General features: G+C 39.3%; 1 protein-coding gene across 1 annotated transcript; it reads right to left on the minus strand.

Annotated features, from left to right (window-relative positions):
• On the minus strand, positions 17,229–17,951 carry LOC107620410 (putative F-box protein At1g67623). The gene has a single exon (XM_016322574.1). The coding sequence runs from the start codon at positions 17,949–17,951 to the stop codon at positions 17,229–17,231; it is 723 nt and encodes a 240-aa protein (XP_016178060.1).

Below are 20,713 nucleotides of genomic sequence, written 5' to 3' on the forward strand. Positions count from 1 at the left end.
CGGCTACTGATAAACCACTATTTTATGGTTTATATTGTGTTTAATTGTGTGGTTTTATCATGATCCTTACCCACTTATTCATTAATTTTGCATGCATTTATATTTCTTTCCTTAAATTATTACATGATTGAAAACTGCTTCCTAGAGACTTTTAATTATGCATTTTAATTCTCCTTTATTCCATTCGATGCCGTGATCTGTGTGTTAAGCATTTCAGGCTTTATAGGGCATGAATGAGTTGGAGATTGGAAAGGAAGCTAGCAAAAATAGAAGGAACACAAGAAATTGAGGAGATAACCAGCGAGAAGTGACGCGGCCGCATGGCTCACGCGACTGCCCGGAAGAGGAGAAATCGCAGTGACGCGGCCGCATGGCTCACGCGACCGCGCGGAATGGAAAAGCACAAGCGACGCGGAGGTGTGGATGACGCGATCGCGTGGCAGGGAAAAACGTGAATGACGCGTCCGCATGGATGACGCGATCGCGTGACATGCGCGATCTGCATAATCTGCAGAATTCGCTGGGGGCGATTTTGGACCCTATTTTGACCCAGTTTTCGGCCCAGAACAGCAGACTAGAGCCAGAGAACATGCAGAAACCAACTACAACATTCATTCTACACAGTTTTAGTTTTAGATCTAGTTTCTACTCCTCCCCTAGGTTTTCTCTCTACACATTCATAGTTCTTAGGATTTTAATTTTCTCTTGCTTTTGCATTGGGATATTGAGAAGAGTTATTACCTCATCAAGACTTCGTCATTCTAGTTCATTTTCTTTACTTGGCTTTACTCTTCCATGTCCTTTGCTTTGTTTAATTTTACCATTGGAATATTTTTAGGATTATTTAATACAAGGATCACTTTTATTTTTAATTGACTATTTTGATTTTTATTTTCAATGTCTTTCTTTAATTCCTTTTCATATGCTATGAATTTTACATTCACAATGAGCGAGTAGTTCCCTAACTTGATGGGAAATTGATTGAAAGGAACCCTTGAGTTGGAAGGCTTGAAAGAAAAATTGTAATTGGGTTTATGGTTGGATTGCCTTCTAGTCAATAACACCAATCTCTTTTAATTAAGTGGATTGCAACTTGTGAACAGACGTATCATTCCAACTTCTTTGACTTTCCCTTACCTAGTAAAGGATAACTAAACAGGACAACTTTTAATTGTCAATTAATCTTGAGAGTATTCCAACAATAACAGGGATTCCAACTAATCAACTCCCAATCAAGGCCTTTATTTACATTATTCAAATTCTCCAATTTAATTTCCTGCTTACTCAATTCAAACCTTTTTGAAAACCTCTGATTAATAAAATAGCACACTTTTCTGCAACTCGTTGGGAGACGACCTGGGATTCATACTCCCAGTATTTTAATTTCAATTTTCTGTGACACCTTTTTAAATTGATAAGCGGATTTCTGGCGAATTAAGAACTATACTTGCAACGTATATATTTTAACAATTTTTAATTCGCTAATTTCTGCTCGCATCAATTTTTGGCGCCGTTGCCGGGGAGTTGCAATAGAGTGCTAAAGTTATTAATTAGAATTTATTTATTTGCATTTTATTTTATTTTGCTACTATGAGCTGCATGTTTCTTTCGTCAAATGACGCGTTTACTTCCTGATCCAAGCTTGCCAATATTCGATCCTGAAATTGAAAGGACTATTTCACGAATAAGGTAAGCTCGGCGTCGGTTAGTCCTCTCTGAGGGCGGATCTGAAACGTCAGTTGAAGAAGAAACCAGTCCCGTTCTACTGATTCGGTTGATTCACGTGCAGACGACATGGCAGAACCTAGGAGAATTACTATCCAGATGGAAGGAGCCCCTGATTTTACAATGCAACCGTTTCAAGCGCATCACCCAGCGGTGGCTACAGATTTTGAAATAAAGACTGCACTGCTCAATTTGATGTCCAAGTTTTATGGCTTACCTGCTCAAGAGCCTATCAAGCACCTGAGAGATTTCCAAGCAGCCTGTTCTACTGTCAGGCGTGATGGTGCAGATGAAACTTCAATTTTGCTGAAAGCTTTCCCGTTTTCTCTTGAGGGAAAAGCAAGAGAGTGGTACTACACTCAACCCCTAGCAAATGTATCCAACTGGGATACACTCAGAAAAGAATTTTTGGAAAAATTTTTTCCATCTGAAGTTACTGATAAACTGAGGAAAGACATTTCCACGATTGTTCAAGATGACAACGAGACTCTCTTTGAATACTGGGAGCGCTTCAATAATCTTCTGGAAGCATGCCCCCACCACAGGATTGACAAGATAGTGTTACTCAGCTATATCACACAGGGCATGAGGCCCCAAGATAAGACCACATTGGAAAGTGCTAGCAATGGCTCTATGAAGAAGTACAAGACCACTGATAGGCATGGCAATTGATCAGCGACTTAGCTGAATCTACTAGGAACCACAGGCAGAAATAAGGCCGTTCAAAAGCCGTTGCAGAAGTATCCTCTAGCAGAGAGACTTCTGCTCTAGCTCAGAGTATCTGTGAAATGACCAACTTGCTGAAGCAGATGCAATTAAATCAACAACAAGTTCAGTAAGCTCAACCTTCTCCAGCACAGCAAAGCCAACAGTTAGTCCCACAGAGAGTCTGTGGAATTTGTGCTGATTATAGCCATTATACTGATGAATACCCGCAGCTCCAGCAAGAAGACAACATGGTGGCATCCACCCATAACTTCTATGACCGCCCCAACCAAGGGTAAAATCAAGGTGGAAATTAGAACCATGGATGGCAGGATAATTCTAACCAGAATTGGAGGGACAACAATAACAGAGGAGGCAGAGATAATCAGGGAAATCAGAGGTGGAATAATAACAACAACAGGCAGCAGAATCAACCTTACAGAGTACCTCACTTGAGGCAATCCCAAGGACCACAGAATACCCAACAGCAGACCTCTCAATTTACTCATCATTCTTCATCTTCTAATGAAGAGTTACTACAATCTTTTGAGCAGAGACAACAGACCATGGAAAATAACATTATGAATAACATTAATGCCAGTCTGAATGGCCTAGCCTCTACTTTGCAAGCTCTTGTCTCACAGATTGGATCAATGCAAAATTCCAGTAACCAACCTTCAAGCTCCACTGGGATCCCCTCTCAACCATTACCCAATCCAAAGGGAGGCATTAATGCCATCACCCTGAGGTCCGGAACCACACTGTAGGAGAGGAATCAGGAGGAGCCAAGCTCACCAGAACACGCCTCAGCTGAAGAGGTAGTAGAGATAGAAGATGTTGAAAAGGAAGAGGACATACAGGACATAGCTAAAAAAGAAGAAGCTCAACCACAAGAGGAAGCACCAAAAGGCACAGACACTGCAGAAAACACCACTCCCATTCCATTTCCACAACTTGCAAGGAAGCACAGGAAGCAGCTAGAACCCGATCCCAAAATGGTAGAAATATTCAAAAAGGTTGAGGTAACTGTTCCTCTTTTTTATGTTATTCAACAGGTACCTAAATATGCAAAGTTTCTAAAAGATTTATGTATACATAAAGACAAAATTAATGAATTAGAAACTATTCCTTTGGGTAGTTCCATATCTGCTTTAATGGGAGGATTACCTGAAAAGTGTAGTGACCCAGGTCCTTGTATAGTTAGTTGTACTATTGGTGGTGTAGTAATTTATGATTGCATGTGTGATTTAGGAGCATGTGTTAGTATAATGCCTTTGTCTATATATGATATTTTGAGGCTTCCTCCCTTAAAAAGGTCGGCAGCTCGTTTTGTGTTAGCAGATAAAAGCATTATTATAGTGGCTGGAGTTGCTGAAGATGTTTTAGTGAACATTAAAGGGCTTACATTCCCCACTAATTTTTATATCTTGGAGATGCCCCATAATGACTCAGATAAGCCATCATCAATCCTACTTGGAAGACCATTCCTGAAGACATCAAAATTCAAATTAGATGCTTTTTCAGGAACATACTCTTTTGAAATAGATGGCCGAATAGTAATCTTCAATCTGAATAAAGTCATTGACAATTCTCCAGAAGATCATTCCATCTTTCAGTGTGATGTCATAGATGAAACTGTACCTGAAGTTCACAAGGATGAGTTAGAAAAGAGGAACACTGGACAAGGTCCAAGTGTGGGGACCCTCTTGACAATGAGGGCACTTCGGCATTTTCACAAGCTCCAGACAATCCAGAACCTGCCCATGATCAGAAGTTGGAATTAAAACCCCTCCCTCCACATCTCAAATATGCTTATCTTGAAGATGAGCAGAAGTTTCCAGTTATCATTGCAAGGAAACTCACTTCACAACAAGAAGAGCAGTTACTTGATGTACTGAGGAGGCATAAGAAGGCAATTGGGTGGAGTTTGGCATACATAGTAGGCATCAACCCTCAAGTATGTGAGCACAGAATATTTTTAGAAGAGGGAGCAAGACCAGTCCGTCAACCCCAAAGAAGATTGAATCCCACTATCTTGGAAGTTGTCAAAAAGGAAGTGACCAGATTGTTGGAAGATAGCAACTAGAGTTTAGAACGCTTGGAGAGTCTGCATTGATTACAGGCGTCTCAACCAAGCCACCCGTAAGGATCACTACCCACTTCCATTCATTGATCAAATGCTGGATCGCCTGTCAGGTAAATCACATTATTGCTTTTTAGATGGTTACACAGGTTATTTCCATATTCATATAGCTCCTGAGGATCAGGAAAAGACCACTTTTACATGTCCTTTTGGGACTTATGCTTACAGAAGAATGCCCTTTGGCTTGTGCAATGCACCAGCTACTTTCCAAAGGTGCATGATGAGTCTTTTCTCTGATCTTATTGAGGACTGTATGGAGGTTTTTATGGACGATTTTAGCGTTTATGGTGATTCTTTTAGCCTTTGCTTAGATGGATTATCTAGAGTATTAGATAGATGTGTTAATACAAACCTTGTATTAAATTTTGAAAAATGTCATTTTATGGTAAAACAATGGATTGTATTAGGACATGTGGTATCTAATAATGGAATTTCTGTAGACCCAGCAAAGGTGAATGTTATTTCTAGTTTACCTTACCGCTCCTCTGTGAGGGAGGTCCGTTCGTTCCTTGGCCATGCAGGTTTTTACAGGATATTCATAAAGGACTTCAGTAAGGTAGCACTCCCCTTGTCCAGATTACTACAGAAAGATATTGAGTTCGAGTTCAGTGAAGATTGCAAACAAGCGTTTGATAAGCTGAAGACCGCCCTGACTCAAGCTCCAATTGTGAGAGGACCAGACTGGAGCCAGCCATTTGAAATCATGTGCGATGCTTCCAACCATGCAGTAGGAGCAGCGCTAGCTCAGCGTGAAGGTAAGGATCCTTTTGTTATTGCTTATGCATCTAAGACTTTAGACACTGCCCAGTCCAATTATACTACTACTGAGAAAGAGCTTCTTGCTATTGTTTTTGCTCTGGATAAATTCCGAGCTTATTTACTTGGTACTAGAGTAGTAGTATATTCGGACCATGCAGCTTTAAAGTATCTATTATCTAAAAAGGAGTCCAAACCAAGGCTTATACATTGGATACTGCTATTACAAGAATTTGATTTAGAAATAAAGGATAGGAGTGGTAACCAGAATTTAGTGGCAGACCACTTGAGTCGCCTTGAGCACATTAAGGATGATTCTACCCCTATAAATGATAATTTCCCATTTGATAACCTGCAAGCAGTATCTGAGGTATTCCCTTGGTATGTACCTGTAGCTAATTATCTAGTTAGCCGCACATTTCCTCCAAACTTTTCTAAGCATCAAAGAGACAAGCTGAAAAGCGAGTCTGAATATTATATATGGGATGACCCATATTTATGGAGATGTGGCGCTGATCAGGTAATTAGACGTTGTGTGTCTCAATCAGAATTCCAGTCATTTTAGAGGCCTATCACTCATCTGAGACTGGAGGACATTTTGGCCCTCAACGAACAGCTAGAAAGATCTTAGACTGTGGATTCTGGTGGCCTGCTCTTTTTAGAGACGCTGCTGAGTTTTGTAAATCTTGTCTCCCATGCCAAAAATTTGGTAATATATCCAGGAGGGATGAAATGCCTCAACAAATTATGCTTTTCTGTGAAATTTTTTATGTTTGGGGCATTGACTTCATGGGTCCATTTCCAAATTCTAATGGTTATTTTTATATATTGTTAGCTGTGGATTACGTTTCCAAATGGGTGGAAGCAATTCCTACCCGCACTGATGATGCTAACACTGTTGTTTCCTTTGTGAGAAACCATATTATTTGCCGCTTTGGATCACCACGAGAAATCGTGAGCGATCAAGGCACCCATTTTTATAACAGGAGACTAACAGGGTTAATGAAGAAGCATGGGATAATTCATAAGGTCGCAACAGCATACCATCCTCAGACCAATGGGCAAGCCGAGGTGTCAAACAGAGAAATAAAACGTATCTTGCAGAAGATAGTCAAACCTCAAAGAAAAGACTGGAGCACCAGGCTACAAGATGCACTCTGGGCATATAGAACAGCATACAAAACACCCATTGGGATGAGTCCTTTCCGCTTAGTTTACGGAAAAGCTTGCCATCTCCCAGTTGAAGTAGAGCACAGAGCCTTTTAGGCAGTCAAGGAGTGCGATATGGGAATTGAGAAAGCCGGAGCTGAAAGGAAATTGCAACTGCAAGAACTGGAGAGCCTTCGCCTAGAAGCTTATGAGAACTCAAGACTATACAAGGAGAAGATGAAGGCTGTACATGATCAGCACATCAAGAGAAAAGAGTTCCAACCTGGGGATTTGGTCCTCCTTTACAAATCTCGACTGAGGCTCATGCCAGGTAAGTTGAGATCAAGATGGGAAGGTCTATACAGAGTAGAGAAGGCCGAACCGTACGGAGTTTATCACCTAAGTCATCCTTCAAGTTCTGAACTTTTCAAAGTTAATGGACAACGCCTGAAGCTATACCATGGCGAGAAGATGCAGAAAAACAAGGAGCTTGAGATCTTCCTCTTGGAAGATCCCCACATAGCAGAAGATTGAGCTAGTGGAGCGTCCAACTTACGGACGTTAAAGCAAAGTGCTAGGTGGGAGACAACCCACCATGGTATGATCGTTCTTTTCTTTATTTTTAGTATTTCATATTCAATAACTCTTCTCTTTATCAGTACTTTCGTGCATCTGCATCTGCATATTTAAAAAAAATGCCACGCGATGCGTCCGCGTCGCAAGGAGATGGGAGAAAATAAAAACGAACAGAGAGCCACGCTGGAGCGTGGCTGGAAGCGTGTCAGTGGCACATATCGACCCCGCAATCGCGTCGCTGACGCGTCTGCGTCGTATGGGCATAATGGCCTCCCATGCGACCGCGTGACCCACGCAGCCGCGTGCCCTGATTTTCGACGTAAAAAGGGTGCACAACGAATTATTATGCGCGAGTGGTGCTGGATTGGTGCTGAACGCACAATTCTATCCACGCGGACGCATGGCTCACGCGTCCGCGTCGTTCCCTTCTGAAGCCCACTCACGCGATCGCATGCCCCACGCGATCGCGTCACCCCAAATTTGGCAAATATATCAATTCGAACAGAGAGTTGTGCAGGCACGAAGGTGCACTCGCACCAGACGCACAACATGGGTCACGCGACCGCGTGACCGACGCGACCGCGTCCCCTTACTTGAAGCGCAATCGCGCGAACGCGTGCCCCACGCGGCCGCGTCGCTTGCGCCGCACAGCTCAACCTAAATTGCCAAAATATCTTATCTTTCTCTTCCCCAAATCCTATTTTCTCTTTTCCCTCCTTATTTCTTCCTTCTCCCTTCTTCCTTCTATCTCCCTTTTCTCTCTCTCTCTCTCTTTCACCTCCATTAACAAGGTTTTATTTTCTTCTTCCCTCTTTCCTTTTCTATCATTCTTCTTATTTTATATGTTATTTTCTTTTCTTTCCTTTTTTCTTTTCATTATCCATATTTTCTTTCTTCTTCTTTCCTTTTTACATGGTGTTAGAATTTTATTTGAGTCATTATTCCTCATTATATGCTTGTGGATTATTGCACTTGTTTGACAATTATATATTAATTTTTAAAGGATTGCTTGCATGTTCACTTTAATACTTTCTATACCTTATCTACCATGCATGCTATGTGTTTGTGAAAAAGCCCATATGGCATTATGCACTTCTCTATGTTATTCTACTATTCACTGCTACTTTTCATAAACTCCATTTACTATTGTATTAATTGAAAATAATTGTCAATATAAACGTGATGGTTTGTTACGAGTGATGCTTGATCTATGCTACTCATGCCCTTTTCCGGCATGCCAATAAACACCTTGCATTCACTTGTCATTATATGCACTAGCTATTTTCTATTGATGACTTTTCACATGTACTCATGAGAATGTGTTAATGTCAGTTACCTCCTAATGTGCATCCATCACCGCCTTTTTCGTTCTCTTCCTTGCTATATATCTCTTTGAATTTAATTTACTTTCTCTTCCCTTTTCAGGATGGCCACCAAGAAAGGAAAAGAGAAAGCTACTCCCAAACCACCAACAAGAAGAGGAACTAAAAGAGCACTAGTGGCAGAGCCTTCTTCAACTGCTGTCAAGCCCTCAACCAAAAGAGTTAAGAGGATCATAAAGGTTGATGAAAAGGAGAAAGCCTTTCAAGCAAAGGACACTGCGCGATTTCCCAATCGCTACTGTGAGCAGATGTTCCCCATGCTGGCTGAAAGGAGCTACAACAACGAACACCTTCTTATCCTCCCGCCCAATATTGCTACTTTTGTTGAGCCGCAAATGGAACAAAGACAATGGGGTTTCCTACAGAGACAACCAAGGCAGGTCAATCTTTCTTGGGTAGTCGAGTTCTACTCTAACTTCTACCTGCCTACCCTGCAGTCTGTCTTTGTCCGTCAGACGCAAGTCCCCATTACAGAAGAGGCAATTCAAAAAGCTTTAGGTCTTCCCCCTATTCCAGAAGGATTGGACGCCTTCCAGGAAGCCGCACTCAAGCGCCAGATGTACCAATTCGACTGGGAAGCTGTTCTCAGAGTTATCGCACTACCTGGCAGCCGTTGGATCTACGGATACCATTGTACCCGCCCTAAGGGAATATCGGCTTCAGCACTTACCTTGGAGGCTCGCGTATGGGCACAGATCATGTCCCATTACATCTTTCCGAGCACTCACGAGTCCTCCTTCACTGCGGACATGGCCGTTCTACTATGGTGCATCCTTACAGACCAACCTCTGAATCTACCAAGACATATCCGGAATGCCATAGGACACGTCCAAATCGCAGGCAACTTACCTTTTCCCGCTTTGGTCTCAGATCTTGTCTCAGCAGTCGGAGTCTCCTACAGAGCTGGGGACACCAAAGCCATGCTTCCAGGGGATGATTAGTATGTCCCTAACGGAAAATACCTCAGACCTCCAGCAGCCACTACAAGCCTTCCTACTGCACCGGTTGAAGATATTCCTTCTTCAACACCACAAGCACCCACAACAGACGAACTGCTCCAGCAGATAATCGAAAGGTTGGATCGGCAAGAACAGAAAGCGAAGTTAAGAGAGCACCGTAACGAGCGCCGATTCAAACACCTCAAGGAGCTACTCAAGGGACACTTCAAGGACTCAGAAACCCCAGACTCCACTTCTTTTACCAGCACAGGGAGCCATGATGGTCCCGACTGTGGAGATACTGCTACCAGCCCACCCCTGTTCCTGACAGATGGCACCGAAGACGGTGCAAAGCCTTAAGTGTGGGGAGGTCGGTCAGTACCTGACTTCCGGAGGTAATTTCTCTTCCCTAGCACCAATAAATTAGGATATTTTAGTTAGATTTTCTTTCTTTTATAGAACAGGATAAATTGCATAGTAATAGGTTAGTTGCATGCATGCTCTACTTGATTATAAAGACAATAAGTTTCTTCTAAGACTCTATCTTTGGAACAAAATTTCAATGATTTTTAAAAATTTTTATGATAAATCTGCTTGAAGTTGTATTTGGAACATGATTTTTGAGCTAAAGAACACACAACCTGTGAAGATTTGAGCCTTTATGTATGGTTACATTATTTAACCATAATTATTTTATTCTTGTGTGTTTACTTCTCTATGATTGTAATCTATATTTTGTTTCATCCTATATATCCAATATTTATTATATTTGTATGCTTGCATATGATTGAGGCCATTATTTGTTTAAACTCACTTATCCAAATTAAGCCTACCCTTTTCAATTACCTTTGTTAACCACTTTGAGCCTTTAAATCCCGTTTGTTCTATATTTCACCACATTACTAGCCTTAAGCGGAAAAACAATTGTATATCCCAAATTGAATCTTTGGTTAGCTTAAGATAGAATTGTATGTGCTAGTTAAGTATGGGAAATTATGGGAACAAAAGTTATTAAGGGAATGTGTCATGATAATACAATGGGAATTTGGATACCTACTCATGTGAAACTATAAGAATTAAAAATCTATGTGCATTGATAAGCTATGTTTATTTTTATGTCTATATAAAAAAAATCAATAAATAAATAAGGAGACAAAATTACCCCAATGCTGAATTAAGAATTCAAAGATCAATGCACATATGATAAAATTAAAATAAAAAGTTGATACATGAGTATGGAATGTAAAAGGGAATTCTGGGTAGTTAGGTAGGAATTCTAAGGTTACACTAAATATATATAGGTTGGGTTAAAGTTTGGGTTAATTAAAGATTCAATTTATAAGCTCACTTAACCATATATATATCCCTACCTCTACCTTGGCCCCATTACAACCTTGGAAAGACCCCATGATGCTTGCATTGGTATATTAACTGTTGTTGATTGGTTAGGAGAAGAACAAAAGTTAGAAAGCATGATTAGAGAAGGATAGAGTGATTACCCTATACACTAGAGAGATTAGAGCGTACATACATCATCAGTGAGGGTTCAATGCTTGAATTTCCATGTTCCCTGCTTTCATGAGCTATCATCTTGCATTTTTATCTGTCTTACTGTATAATGATAGAATTAGTGGAATTTGATTTGTAATTATTTTGAAGAGCTTATTTACTTTTGATCAAGTGGGCAAGAATCATATAGTTGCATTCATATATAGGATTGCATTGCATTGCAGGAGTTTCTACATGTTCATACTTATTTATTTTATCTCCTTCAATTAAGCATGAGGACATGCTAATGTTTAAGTGTGGGGAGGTTGATAAACCACTATTTTATGGTTTATATTGTGTTTAATTGTGTGGTTTTATCATGATCCTTACCCACTTATTCATTAATTTTGCATGCATTTATATTTCCTTCCTGAAATTATTACATGATTGAAAACTGCTTCCTAGAGACTTTTAATTATGCATTTTAATTCTTCTTTATTCCATTCGATGACGTGATCTGTGTGTTAAGCGTTTCAGGCTTTATAGGGAATGAATGAGTTGGAGATTGGAAAGGAAGCTAGCAAAAATGAAAGGAACACAAGAAATTGAGGAGATAACCAGCGAGAAGTGACGCAGCCGCATGACTCACGCGACCGCGCGGAATGGAAAAGTACAAGCGACGCGGAGGCGTGGATGACACGATCGCGTGGCAGGGAAAAGCGCGAATGACGCGTCCGCGTGGATGACGCGATCACGTGACATGCGCGATCTGCATAATCTGCAGAATTCGCTGGGGGTGATTTTGGACCCTATTTTAACCCAGTTTTTGGCTCAGAACAGCAGACTAGAGCCAGAGAATATACAGAAACTAACTACAACATTCATTCTACACAGTTTTAGTTTTAGATCTAGTTTCTACTCCTCCCCTAAGTTTTCTCTCTACACATTCATAGTTCTTAGGATTTTAATTTTCTCTCTCGTTGGGAGACGACCTGGGATTCATACTCCCAGTATTTTAATTTCAATTTTCTGTGACACCTTTTTAAATTGATAAGCGAATTTCTGGCGAATTAAGAACTATACTTGCAACGTATATATTTTAACAATTTTTAATTCGCTAATTTCTGCTCGCATCAGCTACTTAACTGCTACTTTTGTAACGGTCACTTTCATGAACAATAAGGGCATAATAATATTGAATAATTTAAAAACTTACATCATAAATAAATAAAACAAACTACATCACATGCCAGTAATACGCAATAAAAATAAGAACATAATACATAACTCTACGAATACAAGGAACCATTAAGTAAACCACTTGGCGATTATTTTCTCACATGCAATCTCATGAAGAGCTCGTCGTTTTTCACTCATTGTAGACGTGTCAGCATTAAGTATTTGCATATCCATCTCCCTTTCCCTTTCCTTGGCCATCCTTTCCATTTCCCTTTCTTTTGCTTTTATCTCCATTTCTTTAATATACCTCTTAGTTTGTAATTCTTGTTCTTTCATTGCCGCTTGAGCTTGTAATTCTTGTTCTTTCATTGCCACTTGAATTTGTAACTCCTTCTCTTTGATTGCCATCATCTTTGCTCTATGTTCCTTCTCCTCTTCTCTTTCTTTTTCCCTATCCATTAGTTCCTTTTCTCTAACATTCTTAATATCTTCCATGAGAGATAATTTTTTAACAACCGATGATTTCTTTTCGCTAAAATCTTTAGACATTTGTGCTTTTCCCTTACCTTTTCGCTTGCTCTTGTTTGATCCTTGTGGTCGAATGGGAGAGTCCACACCGGGTTCGTCAGCCAATGGTGTTTCTGGGTTTGATGAGGATGAGTATGCTCCAGTTGCACTAACCTTGGTTTTCTTTGAGCCGCCACTCTGTGTAGGTAGTTGGCTTCTCCATTTTTGCTCCAACCTAAGCATGTTCCAATGCCTCTCAAAAGTGAATTTTTGACCATAATTTGTGGAATAAATTTTATAGGCCAACTCCTTTATATCATCAGCGTTCGAACCACTCCTTATGTTTCGACTAGCTTGATCGTAGCAACCAGCAAATTGTGCAACAGCCTTGTTGATCTCATACCATCGTTTCTTACATGCAACTACCCTCCTTGTCATGTCGGAGCAAAATTCTACACAGTAGCTATGAATTCGACTCCAAAATGTTTCTCCCTTTTGATCGGTACCAACTATAGGGTCAGTTGAAACATTTAACCATGCACTGATCAACATCTCATCCTCTTCCCAATGCCAGTGTTGAATACTATCTTGCCTCCGATCTTCAATATCATCATCATTGAAGTTAATAGCATCTAATCCACGAGGGTTGGCAAAATCTGAATATTGCGAATTTGGACTAGATTGTATAGGAGTATGAGAGGATTGGTTAGAAGAGCCACCAACACCAGATGTGTTATGTCTTGATGCACTGAATTGAGTTGGAAACGGCAAAAAAGTTGGAGTAACATTTCCAATGGAGGGGTTAAATATGCATGAAAATGGAAAATGTGGTGTTTGTGAATTTTGATTTTGCGGTTGGAATATAGGAAATTGATTATTATAAGGAGCTTGAAAATTGAAATTAGAAAGATTTTGTGGATTTGGATTTTGAAATGTATTCGGTAGTGTAAAATTTTGATTTGGGACTTGACAGTTTGAGGTTTGAGATTGTTGGGTATTTGGAATTTGAGAAAAGTTTTGTAAGTAATTGAAGAAAGAGTTGAGTTGGTTTGGATCCATTTTTCCGAACAAAAAATAATATTAGTAGAATAATAAAAATATCATAAAAATTAATAAAAATAAAAATTTATATCAACAATAGTTGTCATATAAATAAAAAAAATACAATAAAAATATAACAATAGAAAATTAAAAAAATAACATCAGAAAAATGATATGAAAAATATTTATTATATAAATAAAAAATACAATTAAAAACATAAAAATCAAAATATGAAAGAAAGAACTAAAAATAATAAAAAAAAATTAAAATCTTTACCTTTGGCAATGATGAAAATAAATCTGGAAAAAATTTGGAAAAAAAATTTGTAACCAAGAACATAAAGAGAAGAACATACAGAAAGTGTGAAATTATGTGGTTATGTGCATCCTTTTTATAGAAGAAATGAAGGGTACAATTGATAGATATGGAATAAATTTCTTATCTATTTCCTCCAACGATAATTAACTTTCCCAACGTGAACGCAGAAGCTGTTGGCAACACTGTCTATAATGATTGTTGTTAGCACGATATCCAATAGGAATGCAGGAAATCGAAACTGATATGATTTATAACCTCTTTTTTCGTCGAATAATTACGCAATAGAAATAAAAAATGCAGTAGTTTTTTGTTAATGTGCACGTCTTTGTTGCTGACTTCCTGAGGACAAGGCCCACAAGGGGGGATAAGAAAAGGATGCGAGCGCACATTGGAACAGACGCGGAAGAACACAAAGGTTATGCCGACATGTACCTTGGTCTTTGGCTAGAAATCATGTTTTCGTCGGGAGGGAGGGACACGTGAAGCAACCTAAAGTGACCAAATTTGACAAACGGGAGACACATTCTGCGCAACATGAAAAGGGTATTTTGTTGGAGAGGTACATATATGTTGTTGACATCTTGTTTCAGTTTTGCTAGCTTATGAATTTAAAAGCATGACATGCCGTACACGTGATTGTGTTTTGTGATTTTAACGTTACTCTTCATTTCTTTAGATTGTGTATCTTGTTGTGGCGCAATTTTTTGTTCTGTTCTTCTATGTTATTTGCAGTGAAAGCTTTATTAGCATAAGACTAATGTTGCATCTTTCTGCATTGTTTTGGCTGGGTTCTTCAGTTTTAGTATGTAACATAGGTTCGGTGGTTTCTGTTCTTTTACATTGTTGGTAGGTGCAGGTTCGGTTCTTTCCGTTTTGCTATGTAAAACAACACATGTGTTTTGTGCTTTGTTTAGTGGAACGAAAAGACACGGTTTGCTCTCTTGGCTGGAACCCATGTTTGTCTGCTAAGCTTACCCGGTTCAGTTATGCTTCTGTTTTGTTCTTGTTTTTGTTTGTTGTTTTTCCCATTGTTCTGACACTGTTTCTTCTTCCATTGTATTGAAATTTGAAATATTTTTTTTAATCGTTTAAAGAGGCTCGCTTGACTTTTTATTGTCCCTTTAAATATTTTTGTTCTCATTTGATGAAGAAAATAGAAAAGACGATGAACCACTTTAGATGTTTTGTACTTTGTTTTTGCCAACTTTATGTTATGTATTGTTCTGTTGGGTTGATATTTTTTTAGATTTCCAAACTTGACTTAATTTTTAACACTTCCAACTCAAATTTGTCACTTGCATGACAGGTGGTGGCTGAAAGTAGTTCTCCAATTCATCACAGAATGTTGAATACATAAAAGAAGCCGCTGTTTCCTATAAATGTAACAACCGGGTTGTAAAGAATTTATATGTATTTAGAATTTGCTTCAAGGAAGAAATACAGTCTCAATCGGATGCATGAATGTCAATAATCTAACCATCATTGAAGTGCACTAGTATTCTAAGTTGGACAAATCTTGTCATGCGTTTACTTTTCCTCATGTCCATTTCATCAAGTCTCGTTTTGTACTTCCTAGTAGGGCTGAAAGATGAATTAAACTTCTTAATGTACTCTGTGCTATACATTTTCATGTCTGGTTTAGCAAGTGAATCAATTATGTTTGCCACGTTAGTTGTTTATCGTTTTGCTGTGTTCATTTTATTATGCAGATAATAATCTCTGCTTATTATTTGTAGGGCTTAGAGAGTCGGTACAGAATTTAGTAGTTTTTTTGGCTTACTTGCATCGCTGCATTGTACAATTGCATTATTTTGTATGCATTTTGCATTTCCTATATCAGTTTTCAGTTTATAATGAATTTTTGTAGCTGTATGTGTTTCGTCAAATTATTATCGTTAATTAAATGTGTGTCATTCTCAATCCCCAAAGGAAGTAGATCTTAAGATCGTTGTGGTTTTTGCTTGTGACTTACATTGGGGTAGTTATTTTGTTTAGGGTAAAAACAAATGTTTTTTTTTTTACAAAACGTGTATGACGTTTTGTCCCTTTATAATAAAAAAAATTAATTATTCAAATACGTCTTGTCTTTTTATATTATAAAAAATTACCTCAGTAACGTGATGAAGTATCATAACAGGAATGTAAAATATCAAAATGAACAAAAATTATTGCATTTCGCATTAAAATTGTCTTTATCCAAATATCTTATCCTGTATGTACCGTATGTATTGAGATGTCGTAAACAGAGGAGGGGGGTAAATGGATTCACGGATTAAAGTGCTAAAATCACGTATGAATAATTATACTTTGCTGAGTTAATAACAGTTATGCTGGAATAATAAGCTGATGTTATGCGTGAAGTGAACATTAGACTAATTAATATCTAATACAATAGAATATACGTTAAAAAGTAAAACACGGAAGACAGTGAAAAGTTAGACTGCTACAAAGCAGGTAACACATGGTGGTAGGTGCTGTTATAAGTAAGGTTAAGAGGAGCCTACTTCCTAACCAGAGTTAAGTATAGGACGAAGATGGTAACGAAGATAAACAGGATACACGGGTAGGGATTTTGTTGCCGGCGCCCTTGGTTGGATCGGTTGGTTTGACGGACAGTTGAGTGGCTGTCCCCTCGTTCAATTTGACGTTGCTCCTGTATTCCTTCGTCGAAAGGGATTAGTTGGTCAGGATTCGGTGATGGGTTGAGTTGAATGGATGTTGCATGAATTTGATGCACTCGAGGACCATTGTTGGTGAGCTGAGTCTGTAATCTTCTGGCAGATATGAATTGTTCGAAGGCCATACGAGCTTCATCGAAGGTTTCGTAAGACTTATGGAGGTTGCCGCTAAATTTGTTAACTTGGCTATGACAGGCCGGCCAGGAACTATAGATACCAGGGACCCTCCCTATGAAAACAACATAGTATTTCTTCTTGGCACGGACCATGTTGAGATTCCAAGGGAGACTTGTGTTCAGTATGTTTACGATGGGATGTTGGTTTTGGTGGTTTTTAAAGGTAGCGAGGATGGCTCCTGTGATTTGAGCATCAAATTGAAATTCTGCAACTGTTACTATGTTTACAACGGTTGGAAATTTAACGGCTGTGGGGCTAACATGTGTCGTCTTGCAAGGAGCATAAAGTGGCCTAACTTTTGGTTTGGCGAAGGACAGGGTTCCGGTTAAAATAAAAAATTATTAAATTAGAAATAAAATTCAAAATTTAATTATAAGAAATGAAATATAAAAGAAGTATGTAATTCAATTGTGTCGACTCATTCATTTAACGTTTAATAAACAGGTTGTAATTAAATTGTATTAATCATGGAAGGTTGACGAAGGCTTGCAGGTCGTAGTCTGCGCAACATTGGATGCAGGGGATATGAGCGGCCCCTCCGAAAGCATGGACGGAGTTTCGCTCTGCTGCACGTCTGCGATAGTCATAGAGAAGAGGCATGTGGCCCCTGGTGGAGCACCTAGGTGAGGAACATAGGGTGTGTTGTTCTTCTATACGGGGCATTTGGACCTCACCCGACCACGACATTGTCAGAATTGAAAAGCACTTTGCCTTACCCTCAGCGAGTGAACCAGTTGCATCAAGCTTGCGATACAGTTCCAGCCCTTTTTGTTTTTCGTCGTTGTCGTCCGTTCGAAGCAGCAAGGTCATGGTCAGTGCGTATTTGGCTGCTGCATGGCCTGTACTTGCTGCACTATTCAGCATCTGGAGGCCAATGTTTTCGTTACGTCTGATGAAGAGTTCCCGAAGTGCCTCCCGAAACAGAAGCTCTGGATGGCCAGCTACGATGCATCGATCAAAGAATCTCTTGGCCTCCGGGCTGAGGCACCACCACCACGGCGTGGCATGCGGCGGTGGGATGGAAACACTCCGGCGAACAATATCGGTGTCTCCCGCATTGCGTGCAGCCTTACAGGTCATTCTGAGACTGCACAGGTCGCGAATGGAGTCTGACGCAACTTTAATGGTTATTGCTACCCAGATGTCGTTGGGAATGAAAGCGATTTTTGAGGAACAGTCGATTGTCATTTTTAGTTTGTTCCTGTTGGTTCCTATTTCGATGGGGATGGGGATACGTGTTTAGAGTATGGGGTTTGGAGTGAGGCATAGGAGTGTAGCCTCCATATTTATAAGTCCACCGACCCTGTTGGAAACCTTAACTTGAGTGTAGCAGATATGCTCTCAATAATGCATGCGTATCCAAACAGGAGAGTTAACGTAACTATATTATGGTGAACATTGAAAAACTGTATGGGGAATGGTATTAATTATTGGAAAAGAATAGATGACTAAGAAGAGTTTTCAACAATGTTCCCCTAGCACTCTCCTAATTAAATTTACTCTATTAATGTTATTATAATACATTGTTCAGACGTTGTGACACAAAATGTTGTAACTTAGGTATATTTTTCTAGACCTCTAGTAGTATACATTATTCCACGTGGAGTCAGGAGAATGTGAATGGTTCTGGGAGATACTTAGCCGTTTTAAGTATATGAATAGTTAAAATAATCATTTTTTATGTAATCTGCATAGTTTAGGGTCTTTTAATATCATGGATGTGAAGTTTGTGTTTTTGAATTTTGTTTAGTATGTCCCATAGAGAGAAGATTATGTGACGCGTAAAATGTGAAAATGAAAAAGCATTGAACATACGATGGAGGGTGGAAAAAACGGATAGGTTAGGTGAATGCATTTAGTATCGAATTTAAAGCCCTGGGGAAGCGGTGTGACTGTCCAGTGAGATAAGTGCGCATACATAATTGGATTGGAGAATGTGATAAGGCATGTCATATATAAATATAAATAACTTTGATGTTTGAGATTACTTCGCTGAGGATTTTGTTAATAAGTTTGAAGGTTGTTACATCCATTTGTGACCGATTCGCTGTTCATTGGGTTGGAACAATGTCGAGCCTACGCGTTGGCGATGGAAGTGGTTCTTCCAGAGGAGGTCGCCCTGGCTCCCCTCTCCGCGACGACGGTAGGCGGTTTCACACTTTCTTTTTTCCCGGTTATCCTTTACGTTTACTCATTGTTTTTGTTTTTCCTGGGTTTGAAAGTCTAGAGGTTGTCCCCACGGTGAATCCTGACCGGTTTCTCATCATGGAGGACCTTGAACAGATGCTGCGCAAGGCATGTGACGCCCTTAAGACAGAGCCTCCAGTGTTTGAGCCCCGCGAATGCGTATACGTCCAGGGCGACCGCTACTATGGGTTTGTGGTGCATGTGGGGGGCCGACCGGACGGAGTCAACTTTGTTGCCTACGGCAGGTTCTCAGCCGACGAACGCCTGGCCAGGCAAGATGCTGCTTTATCATCCCTGCATGCTGTTGTTGGAGAGTCTGGAAAGGAGATCCTCGACTACAATTTCTACGTGGCTCAGAGTTGCAGGAAACGTCTTCTGGAGTTTGAGCGGATATCTGGTCTGTCCGTTGACTCTCGTGTCGCTAAACTTGAGGCCGAGAACGCTCGGCTTAGGGCGCGGCTGGCATCTTGGGACACGTTGCACGGCCGTGGATAATGTTTCCTCTTAGGTCTTGGGCGGACGGTTTGCTGTTTCTGGGGTTTTCGGGTTTGTTGGTTAGGGTTCATGGTTGACGGTTTCAGGGTTTGTGGTGTAGGGTTTATTAGGCATCTTTTTGGCTCGTCATGCTAACGTTTATCTTCTTATTACTTTATTATGCAATACTTACAGTCTATTTCTGTATGCGTGGTTTACAAGGCTTGGCACAAACAAATTTTTGCAAAATATCGTTACACGCAGCTTCGAATATGAGATGTGATTTTCATTGCATAAATAGTCATAAAGCTTGGCGTTAATTTGTTCCAAATCACAGTGCATTGCATGCAATTGAAGTTAAATTTAGTGTCTTTCCACGTGTGGTTGCAACCTTTTTTTGGAGACATAAGTGTAACATTTAATACGGAGTAAATCGAGGAGCACAGAAGTTTCTATCGTTAATGTGGTAGCCGAAAGGGTAGAAAATGGAGAAGGTGCGGACATGGTCGATGTGTCATTCTTCATGCGGTTTGGTGTTTGGTGTTTGGCGTTTATGTTGTCAAAGGACAGTAATTTTTCTGTTTGTCCTTTTCTAGAGTTATTATTAGGGTTGATAATAAGAAGAAAATCGGTTTAAAAATTTCCTCCACCAGACAGTATTGTCAACAGTTCAAATGGAACATAAATTTTTTAACATTCTTGGTTAGGGATCACGGCTACGCAGTGTGTAAAGAGAGGGCTACAGCTGCTGCAGAAAATTTCATCACAGGTTAAGATAATGTGCCTGTTTGATATTTAATAATCTAGAATGTGTTAGCATAATGAACATGATTAGGTTTTTGTGCTTTCTTGATATATGATTTATAATTAATACTAGAAAAAACAAGGATAGCATCGTTTGTTGATATTTAGCATACATGAAACAAACAAACAAATAATTAATATTTTTTTTTAACGTCTTCGCAGCTATAGTTATAATAATAACAATAACAATTGTATTTGTAATATTAATCATAATAATCATAACAATGATAAATTTAATTATCATAACAGGTTATTCAAAGCATGTTAATCTAGGACCAAGTTTTTCCGAAAATCTAAAATTTATCCTCTTTTTAATAATAGAGTAATATTATTGTAACAAGAATAAAATATAACTACGATTTCAATTTTGGAAAACTAGCAATTGAAATAGATACTTTTAAATTAAATGTTTAAATTATGTAAACAACCTTTAAAATTAAATATCGAACATAGTTACAAAGTGTTTTTTAAATTTTAAAAAGTAA

The sequence above is a fragment of the Arachis ipaensis genome, chromosome B10 (genome assembly GCF_000816755.2).
Source record: "Arachis ipaensis cultivar K30076 chromosome B10, Araip1.1, whole genome shotgun sequence".
In the NCBI taxonomy this organism is placed as follows: domain Eukaryota; kingdom Viridiplantae; phylum Streptophyta; class Magnoliopsida; order Fabales; family Fabaceae; genus Arachis; species Arachis ipaensis.

Bases quoted from the DNA above. Each gene is read 5' to 3' on its own strand.
- LOC107620410 (XM_016322574.1), bottom strand. From the start codon at position 17,951: ATGACAATCGACTGTTCCTCAAAAATCGCTTTCATTCCCAACGACATC.